General features: G+C 38.8%; 1 protein-coding gene across 1 annotated transcript in view; it reads left to right on the forward strand.

Annotated features, from left to right (window-relative positions):
- The window catches only part of ADCY1 (adenylate cyclase 1), a 255,805-nt gene that overhangs the window by 198,140 nt on the left and 30,779 nt on the right, over positions 1-26,886 (forward strand). The window contains exons 7-9 of the mRNA XM_075212665.1: positions 11,263-11,404; positions 20,969-21,124; positions 22,159-22,353. Coding sequence (XP_075068766.1) covers positions 11,263-11,404; positions 20,969-21,124; positions 22,159-22,353 — 493 coding nt within the window. The remainder of the gene's footprint in view (positions 1-11,262; positions 11,405-20,968; positions 21,125-22,158; positions 22,354-26,886) is intronic.

The raw sequence follows: 26,886 nt of genomic DNA on the forward strand, positions 1-26,886 counted from the left end.
AACTTACTGAAGGTACAAACTATTTTTTAGGCCCTTCATACGAAGTGTTCAGCTTATATTGTAATTGTTCTCTGGTGCAGATGTAGCAAGCATTAAACTAAGATTTAAGGTAACAGAATTTAATTGCATTGATTTGTCGATTTGTAACAATTTCACCTTGCAAAATCATATTTTAATGTGAAAAAAATCTTGAATAGTTTGCCTTGCAATATGATGACTGGCTTCTTTCTGGAGACTTACAGCACATTGTGAAATTACATACTGAGTAGATTCAGTATTTTGTTATTATTATTTTTATTACTATTGAGCGACCTGCGTGCAGCCACTTATCTCCCTTTCTCTCTACTCTCTCTATTCTCGATGCTCTACAATCAGGCTTCAGCCCCCAACATTCCACCAAGATTGTACTCGCAAAAGTAGTCATTGATCTACTTTTATGGTGGCTTAGTGGTTAGCACTTTTGCCTCACAGCACTGGGGTCATGAGTTTGATTCCTGATCATGGCCCTATCTGTGTGGAGTTTGTATGTTCTCCCCGTGTTTACGTGGGTTTCCTCCGGGTGCTCCGGTCTCCTCCTACACTCCAAAAGCATACTGGTAGGTTAATTGACTGCTAACAAAATTAACTCTAGTCTGTGTGTGTTAGGGAATTTAGATTGTACGCTTCAATGGGGCAGGGACTGATGTGAATGACAAATATTCTCTGTATAGCGTTGTAGAATTGGTGTTGCTATATAAATAACTAATGATCATGATGATACTTGCAAATTCTAAGGGCCATTTCTCCATCCTTGACATCTCTGCTGCTTTTGACACAGTTGATAACTCTCTTCTCCTACACACCCTTCTCGTCATTGGTCTTCATGACAAAGCTCTTTCCTGGATTACTTCCTACATATCAAATCGCTTCTTTAGTGTCTCTACCACTGGCACATATTCCCTACCACTCCCATTACTTGTTGAGGTCCCACAAAGCTATGTTCTGGGTCCTCTACTTTTCTCACCATGCACCTCTTCTCTTGGGTAACTAGTCCTCTCATTCGGCCTCCAGTACCATATCTACCCTAATGAAACCCAAATGTACCTCTCCTCCCCTGACTTCACTCCTACTGTTCTATCTTGTGTAGCAAACTGTCTCCAACTGCTATCTCCACATGAATCTTCGAATACTAATTTTATTTACATGGTACCACAGAATTTGCAGTGCTGCCCAATCAGCAAAAACTAAACAGAGCAAAATACAGATAAGTAAGGGACAAGATAAACTATAAAATCAGTAAAAGTCAGCACAATAATGTCCCTTATATGAAATAATTCTGCCCCATTATATGAAATAAGAAATATTTTGTCCATAGTATTTTTAATACTATTGCCCTCTCACCCTAATTTGTCTGTAGTGCAATGTTATTAATAAATACCTACAATCTTATTTTCTTGATCTGATGTAATACATGGGGAGAACCCCCCACTCACAGATGAAGGCCTGATTGGCTGCCCATCTATTAAATAGGTGGGTGTACTGAACTAACTCATTTTGCAACATGAGCTCCAATTTGTGTCTGTGGGTTTTGTCTCTCCCTACGGATTTTGTTTGATCAAGAAACAAAGCAAGTGTAGGTATACATATATATATGTATATATATATATATATATATATATATATATATATATATATGCATATATCTATCTATCTATCTATCTATCTATCTATCTATCTATCTATCTATCTATCTATCCATATCTATCTATATATATATATATATATATATATATATAGACTCTCGTTGGGTAGCCAATTGAATCCCTGGTCTTTTGTGAATGAAAAAGCACAACACACACATTTGCTTGTTACTTTTGACTTCATTGGGAGCTCATTTGTAGTTTTCCCTATGCATTTAGCATACTTCTCCACTGTGTTTACCAGAGGAGGTATGGTGACACCAGAAACAATAATTTATAGTGTCATACTCATCTATGTGCATTTTCTAGCATTACAAACTGTAGTGAAACACATGTAATTAATGCCAGTGGGTACATGACCTTACTCGCCTTGACTGTAATCCATAGTGTAACCCTTTGATACTCTCTTGACTTGTGCACCATCCCAGAAATCACAATTCTCTTGAAATTAATGGTCCTAAATCTACTCTCAGACAGGGGGATTTGTTTTCTGCAAATGATTTATAATCCACAAAACAAATATTAATTGCTGTTTTGAGTTACAAATACCCTGGCAGTTACCTCAAGATCAGTGTTTCAATGAAAAATCTTAATACTGTTTCCATGAGGTTAGCATGAGTATCCATTTGAAGAATGACTAACAGTTCATTTGGTATTGACAGCATTTAAGGTTTAAAACATTTATTGCAGCATTAACTCTTCTTTTGTGAATGTTTTCCTGTTTAATGATACTTTTACAAGTTACATTTTTCATAGCATATTTTACTTTATGAAATGATTTTATTAACTTTAAGTGTAGTAAGATATTCAGCCATGAGTTCTCATAACGTTTTTTTAACCCTCTATGTTAACTCCAGCTCTCATAACTGAGTCTATGATGTTTATGTGTCTTTGGTACACCAAGGGGTTTTTACCAACTAGAAACAAATTCAGAGAGAACTCAAAAACATATTATTTCTGCCTTAATGAGTTTTGCTCATATTTTTAGTCAGTTGCTTCCATTTTACAGCCACAAATAATTATTAGAACATAAAGATGGCTTTGACTGCAAGAAGCGTTCTGTAAAATATAACTTTCCATAATGGAGGATTTGCCATATCATCTGTATCTCTTGGGATCAAGAATTTAAACTTTATGATAAATATTATGTTAATTGTAGCATTCAGATTTCCCTTATTATCATGTCCAAATAAAAGATGGCTTGTTGGAAGTAGTTATTAATGCTTTTAAAAAATACTCTGCAAGTATTTAGACAATGTGTGCAAATTGGGCAGTGAGGCTTTCCACACTATCTTAGTCCTGTAAACATCCAAAGCTCTATCAATCATCATAAAAATACATAAAACAAAATTATGCAAAACCATGTTGCATTGGAGGGGGGGTAAATTTAAAATGTGATGACAGATTTAGATTTGGGGTAGGGCATGTCATAAATCAACTTTAAATTTCAGTGTACAAATAAGCTATCAAGTATTTGTGTGCTACATGAAAAAGCAGACAGTATTTTAATTATGTGCAAACTAAAAAGCTAATTTGCACCCCTTGCATTGCAAAATGGTTTTGTCCAGCAAAATTGAGTAAGAAAACGTACTCAATTTTTTGCTTAACTTTCCTTAATGAATCAAGCCCATTGTATTCATATACATATACTTTAGTATGGAGTTGGTCCCCCTTTTGCAGCAATAGCAGCTTCCACTCTTCTTGAAAGGGTTTCCACAAGATGTTGGAATGTTTCTGTGGAAATTTGTGCCCATTCATTCTGTAGAGCATTTATGATATCAGGCACAGATGTTGGATGAGAAGGCTCGCAATCTCCATTCCAGTTCATTCCAATGGTGTATGATGGGGTTGAGGTCAGCACTCTGAGCATTCCAGTCAAGTTCTTCCACACCGAACTCATCAAATCATGTTTTTGTAGTCCTTGCTTTCTGCCAAAATGACTAAGTATGCTGAAGGATTAAAATTGCCCTTCACTGGTGATAAGGGGCCTAGCCCAAACCCTGAAAAACAGCCCCATACCATTATCTTTCCTCCACCAAACTTTACAGTTGGCATAATGCTGTCAGACAGGTAACATTCTCCGGGCATCCGCAAAACCCAGACTTGCCCATCTGACTGCCAAAGAGAAGAAGCGTGATTTGTCACTCCACAGAACATATTTCCACTGCTCCACAGTCCAGTGCCGAAGTGCTTTACACCACTTCATCTGACACTTTGCACTTGTGTTGGTGATGTGAGGCTTGCATGCCTTAGGAGTCGTTGGACCTGCTCTGTGATTTTGCGTGGTCTTCTGCTTCATGGCTGAGTTGTTGTTGTACCTAAATGCTTCCACTTTCTAATAATATCCCTTACAGTTGACCGTGGAATATCCAGCAAGGATGAAATTCCATAAACCATCTTATTGCAAAGGTGGCATCCTAGCACAGCACCACCCTCAAAATCACTGAGCTCTTCAGAACGACCCATTTTGTATCACAAAATGTTTGTAAATGGAGACTGCTTGGCTTGGTGCTTGATTTTACACACCTTTGGCAATGGGTCTGATTGAAATGCCCCAATTCAATAATAAACAGGTTATACGGTGTGTCCATATACTTTTGTCCATATAGCATGTATAGCATATACATATACATGTACTGTGGTCATAGCAATTTGGTGTACAGTGGTATGCCATAATGCTACTTCTCCTACTGACTTCATAGTAAAACTAAGTGAGGTGAATAACATTGATTAACTTGTTCATTGGCATCTGTCAAGGGGTGGGATATATTAGGCAGCATTCTTGAAGTTGATGTGATGGAAGAAGGAAAAATAGGTGAGCATGAGAATCTGAGCGGCTTTGACAAGGGCCAAATTGTGATGGCTGCATGACTGGGTCAGAGCATCTCCAAAATGGAAGGTCTTGTGGGGTGTTCCCGGTGTGCAGTTGATAGTACCTACCAAAAGTAATCCAAGAAAGGACAACTTGTGAACTGGTGACAGAGTCATTGGGGCCCAAGGCTCATTAATGCGCATGGGTAGCGAAGGCTAGCCCGCCTGGTCCGATCCTACTGTAGCACACATTCCTGAAAAAGTTAGTGGTAAATGTGATAGAAAGGTGTCATAACACACAGTGCATTGCAGCTTGCTACGCATGGAGCTGCATAGCCGCAAAACAGTCAGAGTATCCGTGCTGACCCCTGTCCGCCCCCGAAGATGCCTACAATGGGCATGTGAACCGCAGAAATGGAGCATGGAGCAATGGAAGAAGGTGGCCTTGTCCAATGAATTAAATTGGATAGGTCTGCTAGGAAGCCTTGATTCGTATGCAGATTCTCCATAAATCAATTCAAGAAGAGGTCTGGGAGTTCCCCACTTTCTCAAATATTATCGTGCTACCCATCTCACCCAGTGTGTACTCCTTCATTCTCCACCGGGACAGCGAGTTTGGGTCGATATCGAATCCGCTCTCACAGACACTACCTCGCCCTCCTTGCTTCTGTGGCTGAAACCTCAGTACCGGCCTTCTCTCTCACATCTCTCTCCTCCTCTAACATTCTCACTTGCCTGCTGGACTCATATAGTCTCCTCATATAATTTAGCTCCCAACTCATGGCGTATGACGCCTCTATGGAATAATCCCTCCTTTACTCCTGGACTCCGCCAGATTCAATTCTTCTACTGGACGCGTTATGGCATCAACTTCCTCTCCGACTTCATGCCGCTTCAAATCTTTCCCTCTTTTGCGGACATCCAAGCGCGATTTCGTATACCTTCGTCCTGCTTCTTTCAATACCTACAACTTCGACATTTATATAACTCTATCCGGCATACAGTCACTGATATACACCTAACCTCTCCTTTGGTCACGTTCTGTGATCTTCGCTCTTCTTCTCGGGGCTTGATTTCCACATTCTACCGCCTTATGGTAAAATACAAATGCCCCCCTAAGGATCCTCACAAGCTCAAATGGGAGGAGGACATAGGGGAGTCGCTCCCTCCCTGGAAATAGGCTAAGATTTGCCTGAACCTCTCAAAGACCTCTATCTGCATTAAGATAAGCGAAAACAGCCGCAAGATTTTTTACCGTTGGTACTTGGTACCTCACCGTCTTCACATAATATTTCCAGGCTCCTCATCGCTATGCTGGCGTCAATGTGGTCGAGAGGGTACCCTGCCTCATATATGGTGGCACTGTCCAAAACTACTTCCTTTCTGGAAGTCGATCCACCAGTTAATTTCCAGTATTACTCAGATTTCTCTTTCTCCATCTCTTTGGTATTCGCTTCTCCCTCGCTCTATTCCCAAGATATTAAAATCAACTCAGAAACTTATTATACATATACTTAGTGCTGCTAGATGCCAAATTGCCCTTTTTTGAAAAAACCCGAGGCCACCCTCCCTACCCTCTGTTATCAACCGTATTTGACATGTATATCATATGGAGTATATTACTAGCATTCTCCGCCACACCCCTGTCCAATTCGATAAGGTCTGGAGTCCTTGGACCGAGTATCACTGAGCTTCCCCTCCTCTTGCATTTTAAGGCCTTTGAGCCCTAACTACTAATTAGTAGCCTTGTCATGGATCATCATCCTCACCACACTCTTCTTTCCATCTCTTTGGCTAGTGATTTCCCCTGTCCCTCTTACTCCTATTCTTTCCTCTCTCTCTTCCCTTATTCCAACTCTCCCTGAATTTTCTTTTGTCTTTTCATATCAATAACAATATACTGCTCACATTATGTGAAAACTTCATTGCGGTTTTGTTTCACCTATATTGCCTGTTTCCCACATTTTCTGTATTGTAAAACTCAATAAAATATCTTTAAAAAAAAAAAAATATGAAATCGGATAACGATACGTCATATAAGTGGGCGTTACTTACCCTATGAATATTCATTTTATGCCTCACTTTGGGTTGCCTTGAAAAAGCAATAAGCGAAATGCACGTTGGTGTTCGCCTCACTACTGATATGATCTACTCCATTACTAATTATAATTACTAATACCTTATATTAGGACCTCTGACTAAAGGGCTTATATGTCAACGTATCTGATCGCGTGGCAGGGTTATTTTTGAATGAATCAGTCAAAGAATTCTTACTATACAAATTCACCAAAGGGTCCACTTGCTAGCGTATGTGACTGCCTGGCAGGGCTACCTTTGAGTGAATTATTCCAAGATAGTAATCCTTTTTCATATAAGGGTAATCTCTTTCAGAATATATCAAGTGCAACATAATTATGATAACTGTCAACCTACCCTAAGTAGCTTAATTGTACTTTAACTCACAAGTAGATTGCTCCTAATAATAAGAAATATTTTTATTCCTGGCAGCATACCCTAAGTGATACCTGTCACAGAGGGATCAACACTATACTATATAAAAAATGTATGTGTGTTACTTTGTATCTATCTGGACAGACTGAGTACTTATGGAGTTAAGGTTTGGAAGGATTGGTTAAGTGCTCTTACTAATTATGTCTGACCCTAATATAAGGAATTCCTAATAGTAAGGAAATTCGATAATCTATTGCTAACTATTATTCTAAGGAGGCTGGTTATACAAATAAGTTATTATAATAATTAAACCAGACAAAGTGTTACTCTTATTAAGACAGGTAAGCCAGTTCATATTGGAGTAGTGTCTTATAAATATGAAATAAGCTGTTTTGAATATTATACAACAACAAGATTATTTATTGCATATCAAGTACCGGGGCATAGCATAAATTGCTATTTTAATTCACTATTGCACTGTAATCACTATTTACGTATTTTAAACATTTTGCTAATCGAATGTGTAGGGAATTAAATATTGTGTTTTCAAATGTACAAATAAAGTATCAAATTTAATTATAATTGGATCGCTGAGTGCCCTTATTAGCACATTTTTCCTCTTTTTTTCTTCATTGTAAATAAACATTTTAAACAAGTCAACAGAATGAGTTCTTCAATAGTCTGACTGTCGACATTTTGGTGTGTTGAATGATACTATGTAATATGTAAGATAATTTTATCGCCTCTTATCCTGTGGATAAAAAATATCTTATCACCTGTGACAAATAGAACTCAGACAAACTGTACCCTGGTCCCCTCATCATAAACTTTACTATAAGTATATGTTGTAAATGCCCCAATCAAAAGTGACAAATGTATTTTATGTATTCAGTAAAGTTCCAATATGCCTTCATTATGTACAGGGATCTATATATGCAACTATTTGGCATTTATATTAAATGATTTTATCGCAACGCAATGTTATATTATTTAGTGGAAGCACTGCTGCATTCACATATTTCTACACTTTTATTGAGAACTTGTGGCACTATAACACCCAGGTACCAACACTATGCAGCTGACTAGGTAAACAGATCGAGATAGTCATTGTTGACAGACCCACACTTATTAAGAGACTATTGTATTCAAGATGGTTCCTTATTATGGTGCAAAATGTTTAATTAGTAAATTCATAGTTGGCAACTTTGAAAACCTAAGTAAATTATGAAATAACAAGATAACCGGCATTGCCTGGTAGTGGTGAGGGGTCTTCACTTCGAGTAATGTGTAATTATGCCTGACTCCTATCTCTCTCCAGTCATAGCCCCTCCCCTCTCCAGACTCCTCCCACACTCCAGTCCCGACTCCTGTAGGCTCTGTGCCTTTCAACACTAGGTGCCATTAAGGAGAGCAATGCAAAAAAATATATATATATATATATATATATATATATATATATACAGTATATATATATATATATCTTTGCAACTTGGCAAAACCATGTTGCATTGGAGGGGAAGATGAACTTAAAATTTTAGTGTAAAAATGAAGCTATCAAGAATTTGTGTGCTACATGACAAAGCAGCCAGTATTTCCCTACATGCAAAATAATAAACTAATTTGCAGCCCTTGCATTCTAACATGGTTTGTCCACGATAAAACTTACTCCCTTTTTGCCTTACTTTCCTTAATGACTCAGGCCCTCTGTGCCTCATAAATTAATGCATTTTAGAATACAAGTAAGTTAGGTTTGCAATTTGCTTTTTTTTTAAGTAAAACACTATATAACTATAAAATCACAACAATAAGAGCAATAAATAACAGGTATGTTTGCCCCATAATCACACTGCTGCTCCATTCATCACACTGCTTCCCCTACATCACACTGCGCCATCTTAATCACACTGCTCCCCCTTCAACACACTGCTGTCCCCCTCATCACACTGTTCCCTTTTCACTGTTCCATCTTCAGTGAGGAGGATTCAGGGAGCTAGAGTGAGACACTGTCCCACTGCACTGGAGGCAGCAGTGGCTTGTAGTAATTTACTCATGCAGGCTCAGCTGTGTTTGTATAAGTTGGTCCAATGAAAACATAACCAATTGACAATATATTTAAACCTTTAAAAACAGATGGGACTGTATTTCTTCATTTAAATGTAAAAGTATATTAAATCAATAAATCCTTTTTGTTTCTATTTGCAGAGGTGTAGTATTCAAATCACATATTATTGTATTGTTGCATTGTTTATGTTGTACAATACAATGGCTGGAACTTTTTTTTTTAAACCGTTGTCAAGATCTAGTTTTAATACTGGGCATTCTGATGTAAATATTGAAAAAGCAAAACAAATGAATGTTCTAAAAAATACATATCAAACTCACACATACGGGGAGAACATACAAACTCCACACAGATAAGGCTCTGTTCAGTAATCAACCCTAGTGCTGTGAGGCAGAAGTGCTAACCACTTAGCCACTGTGCTGCCCACATCATGTTTTAAAACCGTGCAGGCTTTTCTATAACACCTAGTGTAAGGTGTAAGTTCTTGTACCCTTTCCAGTTGAGAACTCCTACATGTAATTCCCTACATGTTGTATCCTTTTAAAGACTTCATCAGGGAAAAATTGCATAAGTTCTTAGTTGTTGGTGCACGCCTACCTTGTATAGTGTGCATTATTCCTGTTAGTGTCATTCCTAGAAGTGATATCAAACTGAATAACTTCTATATAACCACTATTGGCTGTATAGAGGGTTTTCAGGGTGATGTCACTTCTCGGTCACATTCTGTTCCGTTCAATGTCACTTTGTTCAGGGCTTTAGAGACAAGAGTCAAACAGGAGGCCGCAGTGTGCTGGGGGGTGGGGATGGTGATCGCCCCACTCACCCCCCCCCTTTCCCGATCCAACCCATAGTCTGTACACAGTCTAATAGTTCTTTAAATAGGTTCTGCGGCCACTCTAATTAGTGGTCAGCAGACAGATGAGGGGCCCCCACTGGTTACCTCATTGTCATCTTAAATGAAAAGTGCTAGAGGTCCTGTAGTGCTATTGGATCAGGAGAATTTTCAAGCTTTTTAGGGGATTCTCTTTGAGAAATATGGAAGTAATATGTCACTATCGTCATTCAAATTAACTTTTCTTGTAACTTTCCTTGATACGGAATGCCTGCAAACTAATGGCAACACAGGTGACTTCAGGTATCTGCATCTATATAATTTACCAAAGTGGTGGAATTCTCAGTGTGAGTGGTTAAACCGCTAGGTTTCGTTTACATCTATTACAGATTGTTTACTTTGTAGGCGTATTTGTTGCATTGGTGATTAATATTTATTTTATATTCTATACTTCATTTAAAATCAAGATTTACCTGATTGGATCAATTCCAAAAGCTTGTACAATTCTCTAAGACCTAACCCATGGAGAAATCAAACTTTTGGTGGCATATCTTGGGAATGATGGGTATCAGAGTTTTGCTAGTTGGGAACAAGAAATTGACATAAAAATATAATTTTATTACAGCTGAATAAATAGAAAGAGCAAAAGTAAAGTAAAAGAAAGATAAGAATAAAAATATCCCAAGGTACGCTTTAATGAAAGAAACCTCCTACAAGGTACTCAGGAGTTGGAATTGCACTTAAAACAGATTATTTCCAACTAATTTTAAAGAGTGTGGGTACATTTGTAATATGTTACATTATTGGAGTTGTCCAAATGCCATTGTGTTCTGAGGGGAAGTTTAATCCTTGTTAAAATCAAAATTGAGTTATAACTTAAAATTTAATTCTTGGTCTGCCCTATTAAATAACCTAATTAGGAGCCTAAAAAATCATGTAAGGGAAGCTGTCATATATAATCTCCGCTGCAAAATAGATCATTGCTTCTTCCTGGCTAGCGGTTGACCTTTGCATTAAGGGAGTCATATCTAAGATGAAAAAAATTAAACAGAATTAATATCTTTCAAAAACTATCCACGATATATTGGTAGCCTTTAATACTATAATGCTATATGAGGACCTTGGGAAATTGCTTCATAACTAAATCAGAATGTGAATAGGGAAGAAGAGAGGGAACAAAGAAATACATAGGAGAAGTTGACTACATGGAATAAAAGGTTTAAAATAAATATTTGCTTTTTCTTCTTTTTAGATGCAGTAATACAGTTTACTGGAATTACTGTACCACGCTGGGCGAAACCCCAAAAAGTGGGGATGTTTAGCGTACTACCACATTACTTTCATTGACTCAAGTCCAAAAGAATTTAGCATTGTTGTAAGTCTCTGCATTTTAATGAGTTATATAATTTCTTATGTTCTTCTTCTAGGAAGGTTCATATAACAAAGACAACCTTAGAGTGCCTAAATGGGGATTATGAAGTTGAACCAGGTCATGGTCATGAAAGAAATAGTTTTTTGAAAAAGCATAATATCGAAACATTTTTCATTGTGCCATCCCATCGAAGGAAGGTATGTCTTATAAATTACGTCAAAATATTTAGAGTTCAATGTAAATTAAGTAAGTATATAGATGCCAGCATGTTAAAGTAATGTCCAAGGACACTTTGCTACTAACCAGGTGTATATAATCCCGTCACATGCCTGGCTGTCTTTGTGGACCTGAATGCATCATTTATTGAACCTGGTTATAATGTAAACATTCCTCTTCATTATATATGACAATATAAAGTCCAGAATAGGAATGGTAAAAACAGGAACAGGGACAACAATTTGCTAGGACACATTTTGAAAACCTTGGACTCTCCCTGGAAATTAATGGCAGCTGGCAACTGTGGGAGCATTTTATTCATCAAAACATTGCAGGCAGAATATGATTTATAATTTAATGCACTATAAACAATTCAAAATAATATACACTTAATAGATAATGGGGTTATTGTCAAAATACTCCGGATAGTTACTAATAAGGAAAGATTCAGATACATTATCTTACACAGAGATACTGGTTTATATTTACTAAACTGTGGGTTTGAAAAAGTGGAGATGTTGCCTATAGCAACCAATCAGATTCTAGCTGTCCTTTTGTAGAATGTACTAAATAAATGATAACTAGAATCTGATTCGTTGCTATTGGCAACATCTCCACTTTTTGAAAACAGCAGCTTGATAAATTTACCCCACAATCTTTCATAGAGGTTGCTTCCAATCAGAACACAAAATCATATAATAAAATCTCCTTCTCCAGGTAAATAACTTATGGTTAGTTGCCCTCACTAGTACCTGAGACCGATTTGGGTTAGGCCAGAAAAAACATGTGAACACAATGCAGGCATTTCCCAGTGTTACTCAGAGAAGTATATGTAACAGCACCTACATCTTTCTCCCTGTAACATTTTTCAATAGTCTCTAGTAATGTAGGGAACCTTTTGCATATACCTACCTCCAGGGCCGGACTGGCCATCTGGCACTTCTGGCAAATGCCAGAAGGGCCGATGGCAGTGTGGGCCGGTCCGGTCCCTGAGATACCCAGATTAAATAAATAATTTTTTTTTTTTTTGTGTGTAGCCGTCATGATGTGTGACGTCATGACGGCTCTGTGCGCTGGCCCGGCTCCCGCGTAGGACTAGCTGCAGTGGAGGCAGCTGTCAGTGCTTTGGTAAGTGTAGAGAATATGTGTGCAGGGAGGGGGGGACGACAAACGGAATATGTGTGCAGGGAGGGGGGGGAGACAAACGGAATATGTGTGGAGGGGGGGAGACAAATTCAGTATGTGTGCAGGGAGGGGGGGGAGACAAACGGAATATGTGTGCAGGGAGGGAGGGAGGGGGGAGACAAACGCAGTATGTGTGCAGGGAGAGAGGGGGGGAGACAAACGCAGTATCTGCAGGGAGGGGGGGAGACAAACGGAATATGTATGGAGGGGGGGGAGACAAACGCAGTATGTGTGCAGGGAGGGGGGGAGACAAATGGAATATGTGTGGAGGGGGGGAGACAAATGCAGTATGTGTGCAGGGAGGGGGGGAGACAAACGCAGTATGTGTGCAGGGAGGGGGGGAGACAAACGGAATATGTGCGGAGGGGGGGAGACAAACGCAGTATGTGTGCAGGGAGGGGGGAGACAAGCGGAATATGTGTGGAGGGGGGGAAACAAACGCAGTATGTGTGCAGGGAGGGGGGGGAGACAAACGGAATATGTGTGGAGGGGGGGAGACAAGCGCAGTATGTGTGCAGGGAGGGGGGGGAGACAAACGCAGTATGTGTGCAGGGAGGGGGGGTGAGACAAACGTAGTATGTGTGCAGGGAGGGGGGGGAGACAAACCGAATATGTGTGCAGGGGGGGAGAGAAACGGAATATGTGTGCAGGGGGAGGGAGAGGGGCAATAAATGTCTGCGGGGGAGGGAGAGGGGGTGTTTGAAAATGTCTGCAGGGGGGGGCAATGGCTGTAGGAGGGGGAAAATAAAAATGGCCAATGTGTGTGGGGGACAGTATATGACTATTATGTGTGTAGGGGACAGTTTATGACTATAATGTGTGCTATTAAGTGAATGTGGGGCTGTTTGGGGAAAATGAGGTCTAATTATTTAATGTGATTATGAATTATTTAATGCCTGGGAAATGGTTATTTTTATTAAACATAAATGCTATTTAATTTCTTGCTGAGGTTGTTTGGAGAGAGGGAAATAGATTTATTTATTAAATTGGAATACTATTATTTTAATGTTGGGGCTGGAGTGAGGCCTAATTTTATAACGTGGGTGCTATATTGAGTTAACATCGGTGCTGTTTGGAGTTTTCTAACTTTCATGCACCCATTTTTTTCCAAATAGGGCCCCCAACATTCCAGGATCCAGACAAGCAGCAACTGTTCTAAAGACACCAGCAGCCGCAAGTGGTTACAATGACAAGACAGGTAAGAGAGAGCAGGACAGTCTGCCAACTGTCCTGAATTTGGTGGGTGACTGTCCCGCTTAGTCAGGATTTGGTCTGACTGCAAGGACAATTGGGAGGTATGTCCTACTTCACATTGTACTGCTTGTGAAGGCAGAACTGTGTTCACCTAACAGTAGTGCTCACAGTATTGCCTATGTATTTGTTGAAAATGTGTCTAATAACCATATTACATAATAGAAGCCCCCTGTCTTAAGTGCCTAGGGCCCCCTGAGACTAAGTCCAGCTCTGGTTAGCAGGAGGGAGCGGATAGCTACTCCCAGTTCCCAGAGAGGACACAGCCTGCAGAGCAAGCCGAGGAGCTCTAAGTCTCATGAGATTTATTAATCTTGTGAGACTAAGAGTTTCCCTGCTCACTCTACAGGACGTTCCCACTCTGATGGATGTCAGCAGCATCAGAAGCATAGATAAGTACAGTGGACTGGGGGTGTTGTAATGTGCTTCTGGGGTGGAGGGTGGCATGATAGGGAGGGCCTGATAAATGTAATATTTTATTATAATGTATGTAATGTATGTATCAATGCCCCATGTTGACCACGCCCCATGCATAATGTGGCCACGCCCTTAGCAGCACCCAGTTTTTTCATGCTCATCAACAGAGATGGGCCTGTATGCTTGAAATGCCAGGGCTGATTTTTTGTCCCAGTCCGGCCCTGCCTACCTCAGAAAATGATTATGCTAGCTAAAAGAAAAGCAAACAGTTACAAAAAAAAACAAACCAAAAAATGAACATTGCTAGCTTCTTCACTCATTAAGTTAAGAGTTTGAACAAAACTCAGAAATGAAAATATGGTTTATTGCTTCTCCTGTTTCAGATTAACTATGTTGTGATGGGTGTTTAATTACAAATGACAATTTAAGGGTGAGGATCCATGAATTATTTTGAATGATGAGTTGGAGTTGGAATATCATAGCAATTTGAAAATCATAGAGAATGACTATTTAAGAATTGCTGCTTTCACATTGCAAATAAAAAAATCTTATGAGAGCATCACAAGTTTAAATGTTTGACAGGTATTAGGATTGAAATACATTTTATTGTATTTGAATGTCAGATGCAAAAATATTGTGTCCTATCAGTTGGGATAGACCTGAACTATAAAAGTTTTTTTCCCCTGTTGGATTCCATGTGGCAGTAATGAGAACTGACACTGGCAGGTATTATGTCAGAAACCATATAAATCATTTCTACCCGCAACAGATGGGTAAAGATATGTCCATGATCTCAGTTTTCCAAAATGTTGCATTATGTAGAATGTAGTCAACAGAAAGGGAGGCCTTAGACAACTTAAAGAGAGCGAAATTAGATAAGTAATATTTGCATATGCCCACATGATGCTGTAAGCTCTACTGTAAATTTTAAAGATATTTAAAGACCAAAGAGTTATGTTACCATATAAAGGCTTGAGGCAGCAAGTCTGAAGTAACCTCTTGTGCCAATGATGATTTACATGATATAATACACGCTTCCCTCCTCTGCCTCCCTGCACAAGATAGCTACAAGTCTGGAATCAGTGAGACTTTTTGCTACCTTCAAATTTAAAAAAATGTGGACTCATTAACTAGGGTCAGTTCAACACAAATAACTATCAATCTCTTTTAGAAAGTCTACTTAAAGGAAACAGTTGTTAGGGACGAAATCTCTTATTTCTACACAGATATCACTTTTATACTTGGATTATGTCTAGATGATCAGAAGTGGGCTTAATATTCATACACATTTAGGGGCCTAATTTTTAATCACCAGGGTTTTGCAAAGTTAATTATCCTCTGTCTTCTCAATGATGACAGATGATTTTTCAAATTAGTTTATTAAAAAATTATCCTGGGATAGCGCATTCAATAGGAGACTGTCCTGGCGATGACTTTACTTACATTAGAATTGCGGTACTCTGCCTCTCCCCTCCGGTTGCAATAATAACCGGAGCGGAGAACGCTAAGGCTGCTGTTAGGTATCCGAAAATACCTTTACTGCAACGCTCTCCTCATAGGGAAGAAAGTTAGGCTTTTTGGAACTTGTTTAATAGCCCCGGGCACAGTCCTCATTGAAAATTATAGGGGACTGCGGTAAAATGCGAAACTAAGCATTATCCAGGAAATATCTATAATATCTTCTGCGTTAGACATCTGTTACATAGGTAATTAAAGAAGCTTGAAAAAGCTAATTAAGCGAAACGCGCGTTGCCGTTCGCTCGGTGTGCCACTAATCTAATTATGCAAATAGCGCTTTAATTGGTCTCCACATACTTATAATGATATGAGGAATATATTTATGTGTTGGGAAATTCAGTAGTGATTAGCGCCTTTGCACTAATAGGATCAGAAGGGCTTCAGATAGACATCGCTCAATCTGATATATAGACAGGGATCCTGTTGTCAATTACAATGCCTACAATGCGAATCCATAATATATTAGACTAGGTATTTGGTCATGTTAGATTATACATGAGACTATACTATTAACAGCGATTAGTATCCATATAGGCAGAACTGGGAAATTATTTACTCAGTACTGTCTACCTGCTGAAATCTCTGTGGGAGACACATGATCTGAGTATAATCGGACATATGATCTGAATATAATCCTAATACTATTGTTTCGTGCCTACTTATATTTACTACACTAATATATGGATCCGCTGATTGATCCACTTATATATAATAGGATCTAAGGCATAGGGGAAATATTGCTATTCAACCTGCAATTTTGAATAGGTGTCTTTCTGATCTATTTATCATAATAAATTGGAGAATCTATATAGATCACACACCTGCCCATTGATCCACCTATTTATACCACAGGGTCTATAATTTTCTACAAGTATTGACCACCGAGCCTCTTGTAGTTGATCTGCAATTTTATTCACTATTGTTTGTTTTTGTTTTAATATTTCACATAGCTTTACTCTTGTTAGGATGTACCGTTTTTAATATATACCAATAAAATTACCATTTTAATATTACCTATCTTGCATGACCACTTATCCTAGAGTGCCCCGTTATATAACCTCTTTTTTGCCCTCCTTTAGTTACCATTATAGTTCAGGTTACCGGGTGCACCATTTAGCTCATATTGCTGAATTATCGGATATATTTTACTATATACCATATATAGGATAATTGGTTTTAGACCTAGTGCGGTTATACCCTTCTTTTTGCTTCAAGTAATTAAAAATGCCTAAACAATGTGGAAAAAATAATTTTGGCATGGTTTATGGCTTAATAAATAGTCCTGAATCTTAGGCTTGAATCTACATACAAAATTGTACAGCTAGTACCTGATCATGGACTAAATCACTGACTTTGTATGTTCAAAGATATTCAGATAAATGTCTCAGAGGTTATGGTCATAAAGGAGACATGCTTCAAACTGGGGATTTAGAAAATGTAAGCATTTCTTGTCAAGGATCCACAAAATTGTGTTCCACTTTAATATTATTCAGAAAAAACCAAGCCTGTCCTCATTGAACAAAACTATTCATAATATTAGTAAATTTGCTTGGAAACTATTCTCATTTATCATTGGAAGCCAAACAGGCTATTGCTGGAGTCTGGAAATTCCCTGTTATAAACCTTTATGAGGTTAAAATATGCATGGATGGTAAATGAGAAGCTTTCCGACACATCGACAGACACCCACTCCAAATGCCAGAACACTTGGCACCCCTGGAGCTGGTATTAATTTCCAACATAGTTCTCTCCTCTCCCTATAATCTAATTTCTATTAATTTTATAACCACATCCGTGTGATGTTAAATACTTTAGTGTCAAAAAAGACAAAGGTATTATAAGAGTGATACATTTATTGACTAGCCAAAAAAAATATTATATTTGCTAGCTTTCAGAGCACAGAGGCCCCTTCATCAGGCAGGTTTACAAATGAATGACTGAGAAAAAGGCACAACATATAAGAGCTGTTACATCAAGAAATTTGTACAGGGGGGGGGGGGGAATAAATCATCAATATAAGCTAAAGTAATAAAAAGGAGGTTTTCGTTAAGGATGGAAGAGTAAAAATCCTACGAGATCAGAGGTCTGCATTCTACTGTGGGGTGTGAAGTGTGTCCATGTAGTGGGTCATAAATCCAGGTGTTAGATTGAGTCCTTTAGTCTTTTTCTAAGTTTTCTCTCCCTGTCATTTTTAAAAAGACCTTTCAGTATTAGGACTGTCATACTCTGTCGTTGTCCAGAGAAGTGTTTACCCACAGGGGTGTCCAGAGTCTTCTTTATTGTGTGTCTGTGTAAATTCATCCTGGATTGCAGTTTCTGCTTGGTCTCTCCAACGTACATTCCCTCTGGGCACCACATTGGAGGATGTACATGAGAATATATCAGGGATTTTATATTCCCGTTTTGTGTTGGGTATGTGTTTATAAAATCACTGACACATTCTCATACAAATTTATATTCAGGGTGTTCCATTTAAAACCTTCCCCTGAACCTCCATCTTATAAAGCCTGCAGCACCCGGAGGGAGTGGTCAACTCCCAAAAAGTACATTTTTGTAGTTTCCCTAATTGCGTTAAAGTAACTCTGGGTATCATAAAAAAATATGCTTTTAGTCTCCCATTTAGATTTGCCCTATATAAAGTACCATAAAATAATACAAATATACACTGATCAGCCAAAATATTAAAACCACCTGTCTAATATTGTGTAGGTCCCCCTCGTGCCACCAGAACAGCTCTGACTCATCAAGGCATGGACTCTACAAGACCTCTGAAGGTGTCCTGTGGTATCTGGCACCAAGATGTTAGCGGCAGATCCTTTAAGTCCTGTAAATTGCAAGGTGGAGCCTCCATGGCTCCGACTTATTTTTCCAGCACATCCCACAGATGCCTGATTGGTCTGAGATCTGGGGAATTTGGAGGCCATGTGAACACCTTGAACTCTTTGTCATATTCTTCAAACCATTCCTAAACATTTTTTGCAGTGTGGCAGAGCACTTAATCCTTTTGATAGAGGGCACTGCAACAAGGTTTAGGTATGTGTCAAGGTAACATCCACATGAATGCCAAGACCCAAGGTTTCCCAGCAGAACACTGCCCAGAGCATTACACTGCATTTACCAGCTTGACTTCCTCTCGTAGTGCATCCTGGTGCCAACTCTTCCCCAGCTAAAGGAAACACATGCACTCAGCCGTGCACATGGTATAAAAGAAAATGTGATTCATCAGATCAGGTTACCTTCTTCCATTGCTCCATGGTCCAATTATGGGACTCACATGCTCATTGTAGGCACTTTCAGCAGTGTACAGGGGTCTGCATGGGCACTCTGACCGGTCTGCAGCTACATTGCCCTATGCACAGCAAGCTGCGATGCACTGTGTGTTCTGACACCTTTTTATCATAGTCAGCATTAACTTTTTCAGCAATTTGGGCTACAGTAGGTCTTCTGTGGGATTGGACCAGACAGGCTATCCTTCGCTCCCTGTGTGCGCCAATGATCCTTGGGCGCCTATGACCCTGTCACCAGTTTACTGTTTGACCTTCCTTGGACCTCCTTTGATAGGTACTATCTTAATCATACATTTCCGTTGGCTGATCGTCTTTGGATCCCCAGGTCTTGGAGGCCCCCTTAGACTACCCTACCACGACTTACGAGTGATGCTCTCATAATTTGGGACAAATTTTTACCTCTAATATCTCCCTCCTTGCTTTAGCTAAACTCATACCTAATTTAAACCTATCCATGTGACACTCAAGGGGCATTACCAATGCCAAAGTGCTCCATTCTGACACAACGCAATTACCTTTCTCTGATTTGAGGGAAAAATTCCAGATCCCTAACCAAGATTTCTATAAATACCTCCAGGTCAGGTATTGGCTGCATTCCTTGCGCACACAAGGCACTCCTTTACAACATCCTCCAGCCCTTTTTCTTTCCAGACTCTCAATCGGAACCAACAAAGCGGCTATCTCCTTCTGGTACACGCACCTCAACACAAGTCAGCAGTCGGTGAAAGCTCCCTCCCAATTAGCCTGGGAGAGGGATCTTGGCCGGGAATTTGAACCGAAACAATGGGACCGTATCTACCAGAATGCCCATCGGATGTCGAGGTGCCTGAACCACACGGAGATGCTATATAAGCTGCTTCATAGACTCTACATGACCCCTGACAGATTGCATAAGATGTGGCCGGCCCAGACTAGGGCCTGTTGGCGCGAATTTGGGGAAGTAGGGGACATCTTTCATGTTTTCTGGAGTTGTCCCGTGGTCCGTGTTCTCTGGGCAGAGGCATATGTATTAATATCTAAGGTCATTCAAACTCCGATCCCTAAAACTCCGGAAGTAGCACTTTTACACTTTTTCCCACCAGAAGTTCTACCAGGGGATCGGTATGTCATAGGTCACATTTTTATAGCTACCCGTGCGGTGATAGCCCAAGCGTGGAAATCAACTACGCTACCTTCAATAGCTAAAATAGTCTCTAAGGATCAGTTGAGCTGTGACATGGAAACTTTGGGAGTACTGTATGCCTCTTCTGCCTCCTCTCCCCACATTAAATGGTTTGATTGGAACCTTTATGTCTCCAAAACATCAGTTCAGTCAGTCTCCTTGAGTTCCCCCCGCAACCTGTCACAGTAATATATGGAAAGGGGCTTCTCAAGCTGCATACTGAACAATTTGTAAACTGTTAAGATGTTGGGATTTGTACATGTTGTTGCTATTGATGTCTATTGATAGGTACTGCATCCCTACTCCCCCCCCTTTTTTTACCTACCCTTCCCATACATTCCCTTTGTTTTTTGAGTTTGTAATTTTCTTTTTTGTGTGTGTATACCCTGTAATTAAAAGCTTTAATAAAAACTATTATTGAAAAAAAAAGAAAGAATATGACACAAAACATTCTGGCTGGAATTTTCTGCAAAACTTATAGGTTACATTGCATTATTTATGTGCTGCGTGCTATGTACCTTCCTTGGAGACAGATATATTACACTGAGTATTTAGAAAAATGTACAATTTGTAGAAAATTTTACATATTTTTTAAATTTTATCTTTAAAAGTTTTTGGATGACAGCTATAATAAATGTATACCTCTTTAAACTTATGATGTGATAAAATGTATTATTATATTTAAAAACCATCTAATATTAATTTTCTGTTTTAATGTTTGGTAGATATTTCCAGGACTGATTCTGTCTGACATTAAGCCTGCCAAAAGGATGAAATTCAAGACTGTGTGCTATCTATTAGTGCAACTCATGCACTGTCGTAAAATGTTCAAGGCGGAGATCCCATTTTCAAATGTAATGACTTGTGAGGATGACGATAAGGTAATGAAATTTATCACCTGCATTTCCCTACACATGTAGAGTGGATAGCTTTTGCTATCATTTTGGGTACAAAAGGAAGCCATTCATATTAAGGCATTTAAACAACAGAAAAGGCTGAGTAATTTGTGTCTGTTTACACTGGAAAAAAGCCATCTTAGAAGTGCCCATAATCAATGTCAGACTAACATATACATGGCCCACAAATGTATTTAGCAAGAGCACAAATTAATTTATTGCATGTATCAAACAAACATAATGTATGCTACAAATACTACATAATTTCCAATATGTACTTATTTAATAATTGTGTGACCTCACTGGGCACTCCATTGACGTTTTCAGTATTTTGTTTTGCTAATCATGCTATAGAGGCCCACTTAGGTTATGACTACTCTGGTAACTGTAATAGTGATTTTTAATAAATAGCGTAATTGGGGTTAATGATACAGATAATTAGTCCAATTTCAATTATTTAGGAAGGGCTGATTGTCCCCTGTAAGATTTAATTGTCATAAATACTACAGTAAGCATCCTTACTGGGTTTCTGTCTCACTCAGGCCTCTATTTATCATCTAGGTAAACTAGATTTATGCCTGGGACAGAGCTGTATAGCATACAATTGTTTTATTTTATTGTATTTACCTTTTAACTTATATATTTTGCTCATTGGTCTTTACCAGGTACTGATTTTTCCTAGTAAAAATAAGGAAGAAGGGGGTATTGAGCATGTGGAATGAACTGTTAGTAATTTAAGGTGCATTTACTCATAATGCCTAGGGCAGTATCAATTCTCCATGCGACCTTGACTTCGCTAACTGTTTCTATGTCATTTATGCATCATTGTTTGTTGAATAGATTGTACTTCATGAAAATTTACTTTGAGTTTCGGTAAAAAAAAATTAGCAACTAATCTAATTTTAACTATTTATATATTTATTAATTTCTATTGCTTTTACTATAGTTTCATATTTGACTATTGATTTTACTAGACTTAATAATTTATTGATGTTCCCTCTTATCTTTCTGTGACTCAGAGGAGAGCTTTGCGAACAGCCTCCGAAAAACTCAGGAACCGTTCCTCATTTTCCACAAATGTCATACACAATACTCCAGGAACCCGGGTGAATCGCTATATTAGTCGTTTGATTGAAGCTCGACAAACTGATTCAGAGATGTCAGATATGAATTTTATAAGTTTAAAATATAAGCAAATTGAACGTGAACAGAAAGTAAGTCATGTCTAATTATTCCACAAGCAAATAACATTATAAGAACATTTCAATAATACAAAAAACATTTCTTACTGTTGCCCTGAAATATAAATACAGTAAAAAGTTTAAGTTCTTTCTATTAATTGTCATATAATCTGCAGCTTCTTGTTAATAGAAGTAGATTAAATAACTGTGACTTGATTCACAATTGGGCACAAAAATATGGAACGTGCTCTACATCACTTGCTGCCTCCTCTCTATTTTTTTTTAGAAAAGATGCTTCCTGCCAGGAAGTTAAAGTTGTCTTACTTTGGATATTTTTTAATGCAAATCTAAATATGTTAAATGGTGAACAGATAGTGCAGGGTTTATTGCATAACACAGCACCCTGTGGTGAAGGATTAAACAGTGAATTGCCTTGCACTGTTCACCAACCAGCCATATTATATATTTATTATTGTTTATTTGTAAAGCACCGCCATATTACACAGTGTTTTTTTTAGAACAGATTACAGTCTGAATTCCTTACTACACAAACACACACATTAGGGTCCATCTTTGGAAGAAGCCAATAATTCTACCAGTATGTGTTTGGACTATGGCAAGAAACTGTTGAATATTGAGGAAAGCCATGCAAACTCAGGGAGAACTACAAAAACTTCACACAGATAGTGCCCTTACATAGAAACATAGAATTTGATGGCAGATAAGAACCACTTGGCCCATCTAGTCTGCCCATAACCTCAAACCCTATTTGTTCCTTTATTCCTAATAAGGATATTCTTATGTGTATCCCAAGCATGTTTAAACTGCTCTACTGTATTAGCCTCTACCACCTCTGATGGGAGGCCATTCCACTTATCCACTACCCTTTCTGTGAAGTACACTTTCCTCAAATATCCTCTGAACCTACTCCCTTCCAGTCTCAGTGCTACTGTTTGTGTTCTAGCCCTTCTCTTTCTTTGAAGAATGTCTCCCTCTTGTATCTTGTTCAAACCCTTGATATATTTGTAAGCTTATATCATGTCCCCCATTTTCCTTCTCTGCTTCAAACTATATATCTTAAGATATTTTAGTCTTTGCGGGTAAATTTTGTGCAGTATGCCATGCACTATTTAATAAACCTACCTAGAGGGCTTCTGGTAATTGACAAAGTACTGACCAAGGATTAAGAAAAGAGTAAAGATAACCCTTTGGGGAACATAATATTTCACTTCCAATCATTTCTATATCAGTTAATTTGGGCATTAGGCCATTTAGTCTCCAGTTTACTGGAATAGGTATTAAAAAATTGGGTAAACGCAGGTTAAGGGTGTGGATTAGGGATTGTGAACGCTGGTTTGTGATTTGAGTTAGGCACTAGTGACTATACTGGGAGAAAGGGCTTTGTATGACATATAAATTCAGTGTCTGACTAGGGCATGAAGGGCCCATCGGGGGCTGCAATGCTAGGGGCCCACCAGAGGGGGTGTGACCAGCCATCATGGAGGCGAGACCAGACACTAGAGGGGGAGTGGTCAGTCCACGAAGGACAGCTAGCACCATAGTGTAGTATATAAAGGCTGCAGTGTGTATATAAAGAGTGCCCCTTAGATTGAGCTGAACAGTCACCAAAAATCAGGATTGTCCCACTAGACCAGGCTTAGGTAACCTGTGGCACTCCAGTTGTTGTGAAACTACAAGCCCCAGCATGCTTTGCCAATATATCGCAGCTTATTGCTGGAAGGATATGCTGGGACTTGTATTTTCACAACACATGGAGTGCCTCAAGTTAGCTAAGTCTACACTAGACTCAGAGCATTTGACAGACTGTCCTACCTGTTGTTGTCACTTTTACCACCTATGGCTGCTGGTTTCTTTAGTTGTGGCATGTCTGGATCCTGGAATGTTGAGGGCCCTATTTGGTAAAAATAATGGATACATTTAGAAAATTCCAACCAGCCACGGCTTTAAATCATTTAATAAACCTATTTCCCTCCCTCCAGACAGGCCCTGCGATAAATTAATTGCATTTACGTATAATAAATTTACCTATTTCCCACAACTGTCATTGCCATTAATTAATTCATATTCACAATTAATAAATAGACCTCATGCTCCTCAAACTCACAGTCAATTAATAGCCCCAAAACCACCCCATCTTAAATTAATAGTCCCCACTATAAAACTTAATTGCTCCACCTTCACCCTACAAACAAAATAGCATCCATTATTTTGCCACCACCTACCACACGCACATTACATTGCCACAAGCCCGCTATGCCATCACACACACATTACTGTGCCCCTTAATCACCATGCTGTGCCTCCTTATGATCACACTGCCCCCTCCATGCTGCTTTTGCCCCCCCCCTTTTCCTGGCCCCCCTTCATCACCCTGTACCATGCTGCTTTTGCTCCCCCATTCTCCTGCCCCCTCATCATCCTGTGCCATGCTGCTTTGGCCCCCCTTCACACTCTGCCATGCTGCTTTGGCCCCCCTTCACTCTCTGCCATGCTGTCTGTGCTCCCCCTTCACTCTCTGCCATGCTGTCTGTGCTCCCCCTTTACTCTCTGCCATGATGTTTGTGCTCCCCCATTACTCTGCCTTTACTCCCCCTTCACTCTATCTTTTCTATCGGCTTCTTTCTTCTCTCTTCTGTCTTCTTGCCGATTCCTCTCCGTGACGCTCCTCACTGAATGTCGGGCGTGATGACGTCATGCCCAACTTTCAGTGTGAACGGAGCAGAGAAGAGGGGCACCGGTGCCGCGGTCACGTGAGTATTTTTTTTTAAGTTTCCCTCTCCCCCCACTAACAAAGAGGGGAGCAATAAGGGTCGGGCCTACCAGGGGATAGCCCTGCCCCCCTACTGGCCAGTCCGGCCCTGTATAAATTATAATTAAGGTGGAAATCTACATAAATATATATATATATATATATATATATATATATATATATATATAGATAGATAGATAGATAGATAGATAGATAGATACATATATATATATATATATATATATATATATATATGTTTTGGGATTTAGGACCCTGTCATATGGTATAAACTGATAGGCGTTTTCCTTTTTAATTCTTTTTATTTTTGAGTGGTTGATATGGTTAGAAGTAAAAGTGCAATGAAACAATGGGACAGATAGCTTCAGATGTCAAATACATAATATGACACTGTATTAAATTCCCAAAAAAAGAAAAAAAAAGAAACAGGGTAAAAAAGGCAATAACAACCATGAATCAAGGAGTGAAAATATATGAGCAACATTTTTAAGGTTTAAAGACAGGTTTAGCAGTAAGATAGATGGAGACTAGGTAGAGAGAGGGAGAGTGTACAGGACCAATAATGGGGGTGCGGGAGCAAGTTATGCAAATTTTGATTGCATTTAGGTCACTTTCATTTTTCTAATATGGAATTTAGAGTCCTATAATTTTATTCAAATCACAGAAGGAAACATTTGGAATATTTGAAGATGTTGCATGCAATGTTATTGCAGGAATGTGTCAAAGACATCTTTGAGAAATTTTGGCATTCTTCATAGCAGTTTATTTGGACAACTTTTTGGAGTTAACTAGTAATCTAGTCCATTGTCAGCAATTTTAACATGTTCTCACTTGACTGCACAATCTGTATGCTAAAATAGAAAAATGTTTATTTAACATTTACTTCTTTACAGGGCATGCAACATTCCTTGGTTTTGAAAAGTTGTAGGGAAAATTTATACAAAATGACTCACCTATTTTTTATCTGACTCAGAAGATTGCCAATTGTAGTGAGTGGCCTCAAGAGGCTATTTAGGCATTCTCTTGCCTAAAATCTACATTTTCATCTGCTCTTAAAATAGTACTTCCTAACACATGCACGAGCATAGACTTTCCCCTCATTAGGCACCCATGTCAACTCTGGTGTTCCTTCTGGAATACAAACAACACTGAATTACACTCTTGTGCTTTAGATATCAGTTCTACATTTATAGAATATTAAAATAGTCATTGCATACTTTTCTATTTTAATAATCTGTTTATCAAGCAGTAGATTGATTTTCAGAATGAAATTTGAATTTCAACTAGCTCAAATGGGACTTTCTGATATGAAACATACCAAGCACATTTGTAAATTGATCTGTCCTATATTACTTTTGCATATCGAACTGTTGCAATGCTTTACTCACACCTCTGTCCACAGTGTTCACTATTATTTTTATTATTGTTGTTAGCATTTATTTATAGGGTGCCTCAAAGTTCAGCAGCACCGAATATGGCAGTAGAACAAGCAAAATAGACATAGTTCACATAAATAGATAAATTTCACAAAAATATACATAGCAGAAGTAGAACTGAAAAGCATGGGGAATAAATACAAGTAGTAATATAAGAAAGTTAACATGTTACAAAGGGTAATTGCTGAGCAATTACAAGGAAGACAATTTAGACGAAGATGACAATGGAGGGGTAGAAAGTAAGTGGGAGAGAGGGGGAGGGTAAAGGCAACAAGAGGAAGGAGGCCCTGCACATGAAAGTTTCCAATCTAAAAGGTAGGGGTTAAAGTCGAGGAATGAGGG

The sequence above is a fragment of the Mixophyes fleayi genome, chromosome 5, assembly GCF_038048845.1.
Source record: "Mixophyes fleayi isolate aMixFle1 chromosome 5, aMixFle1.hap1, whole genome shotgun sequence".
NCBI classification, from domain to species: Eukaryota; Metazoa; Chordata; class Amphibia; order Anura; family Limnodynastidae; genus Mixophyes; species Mixophyes fleayi.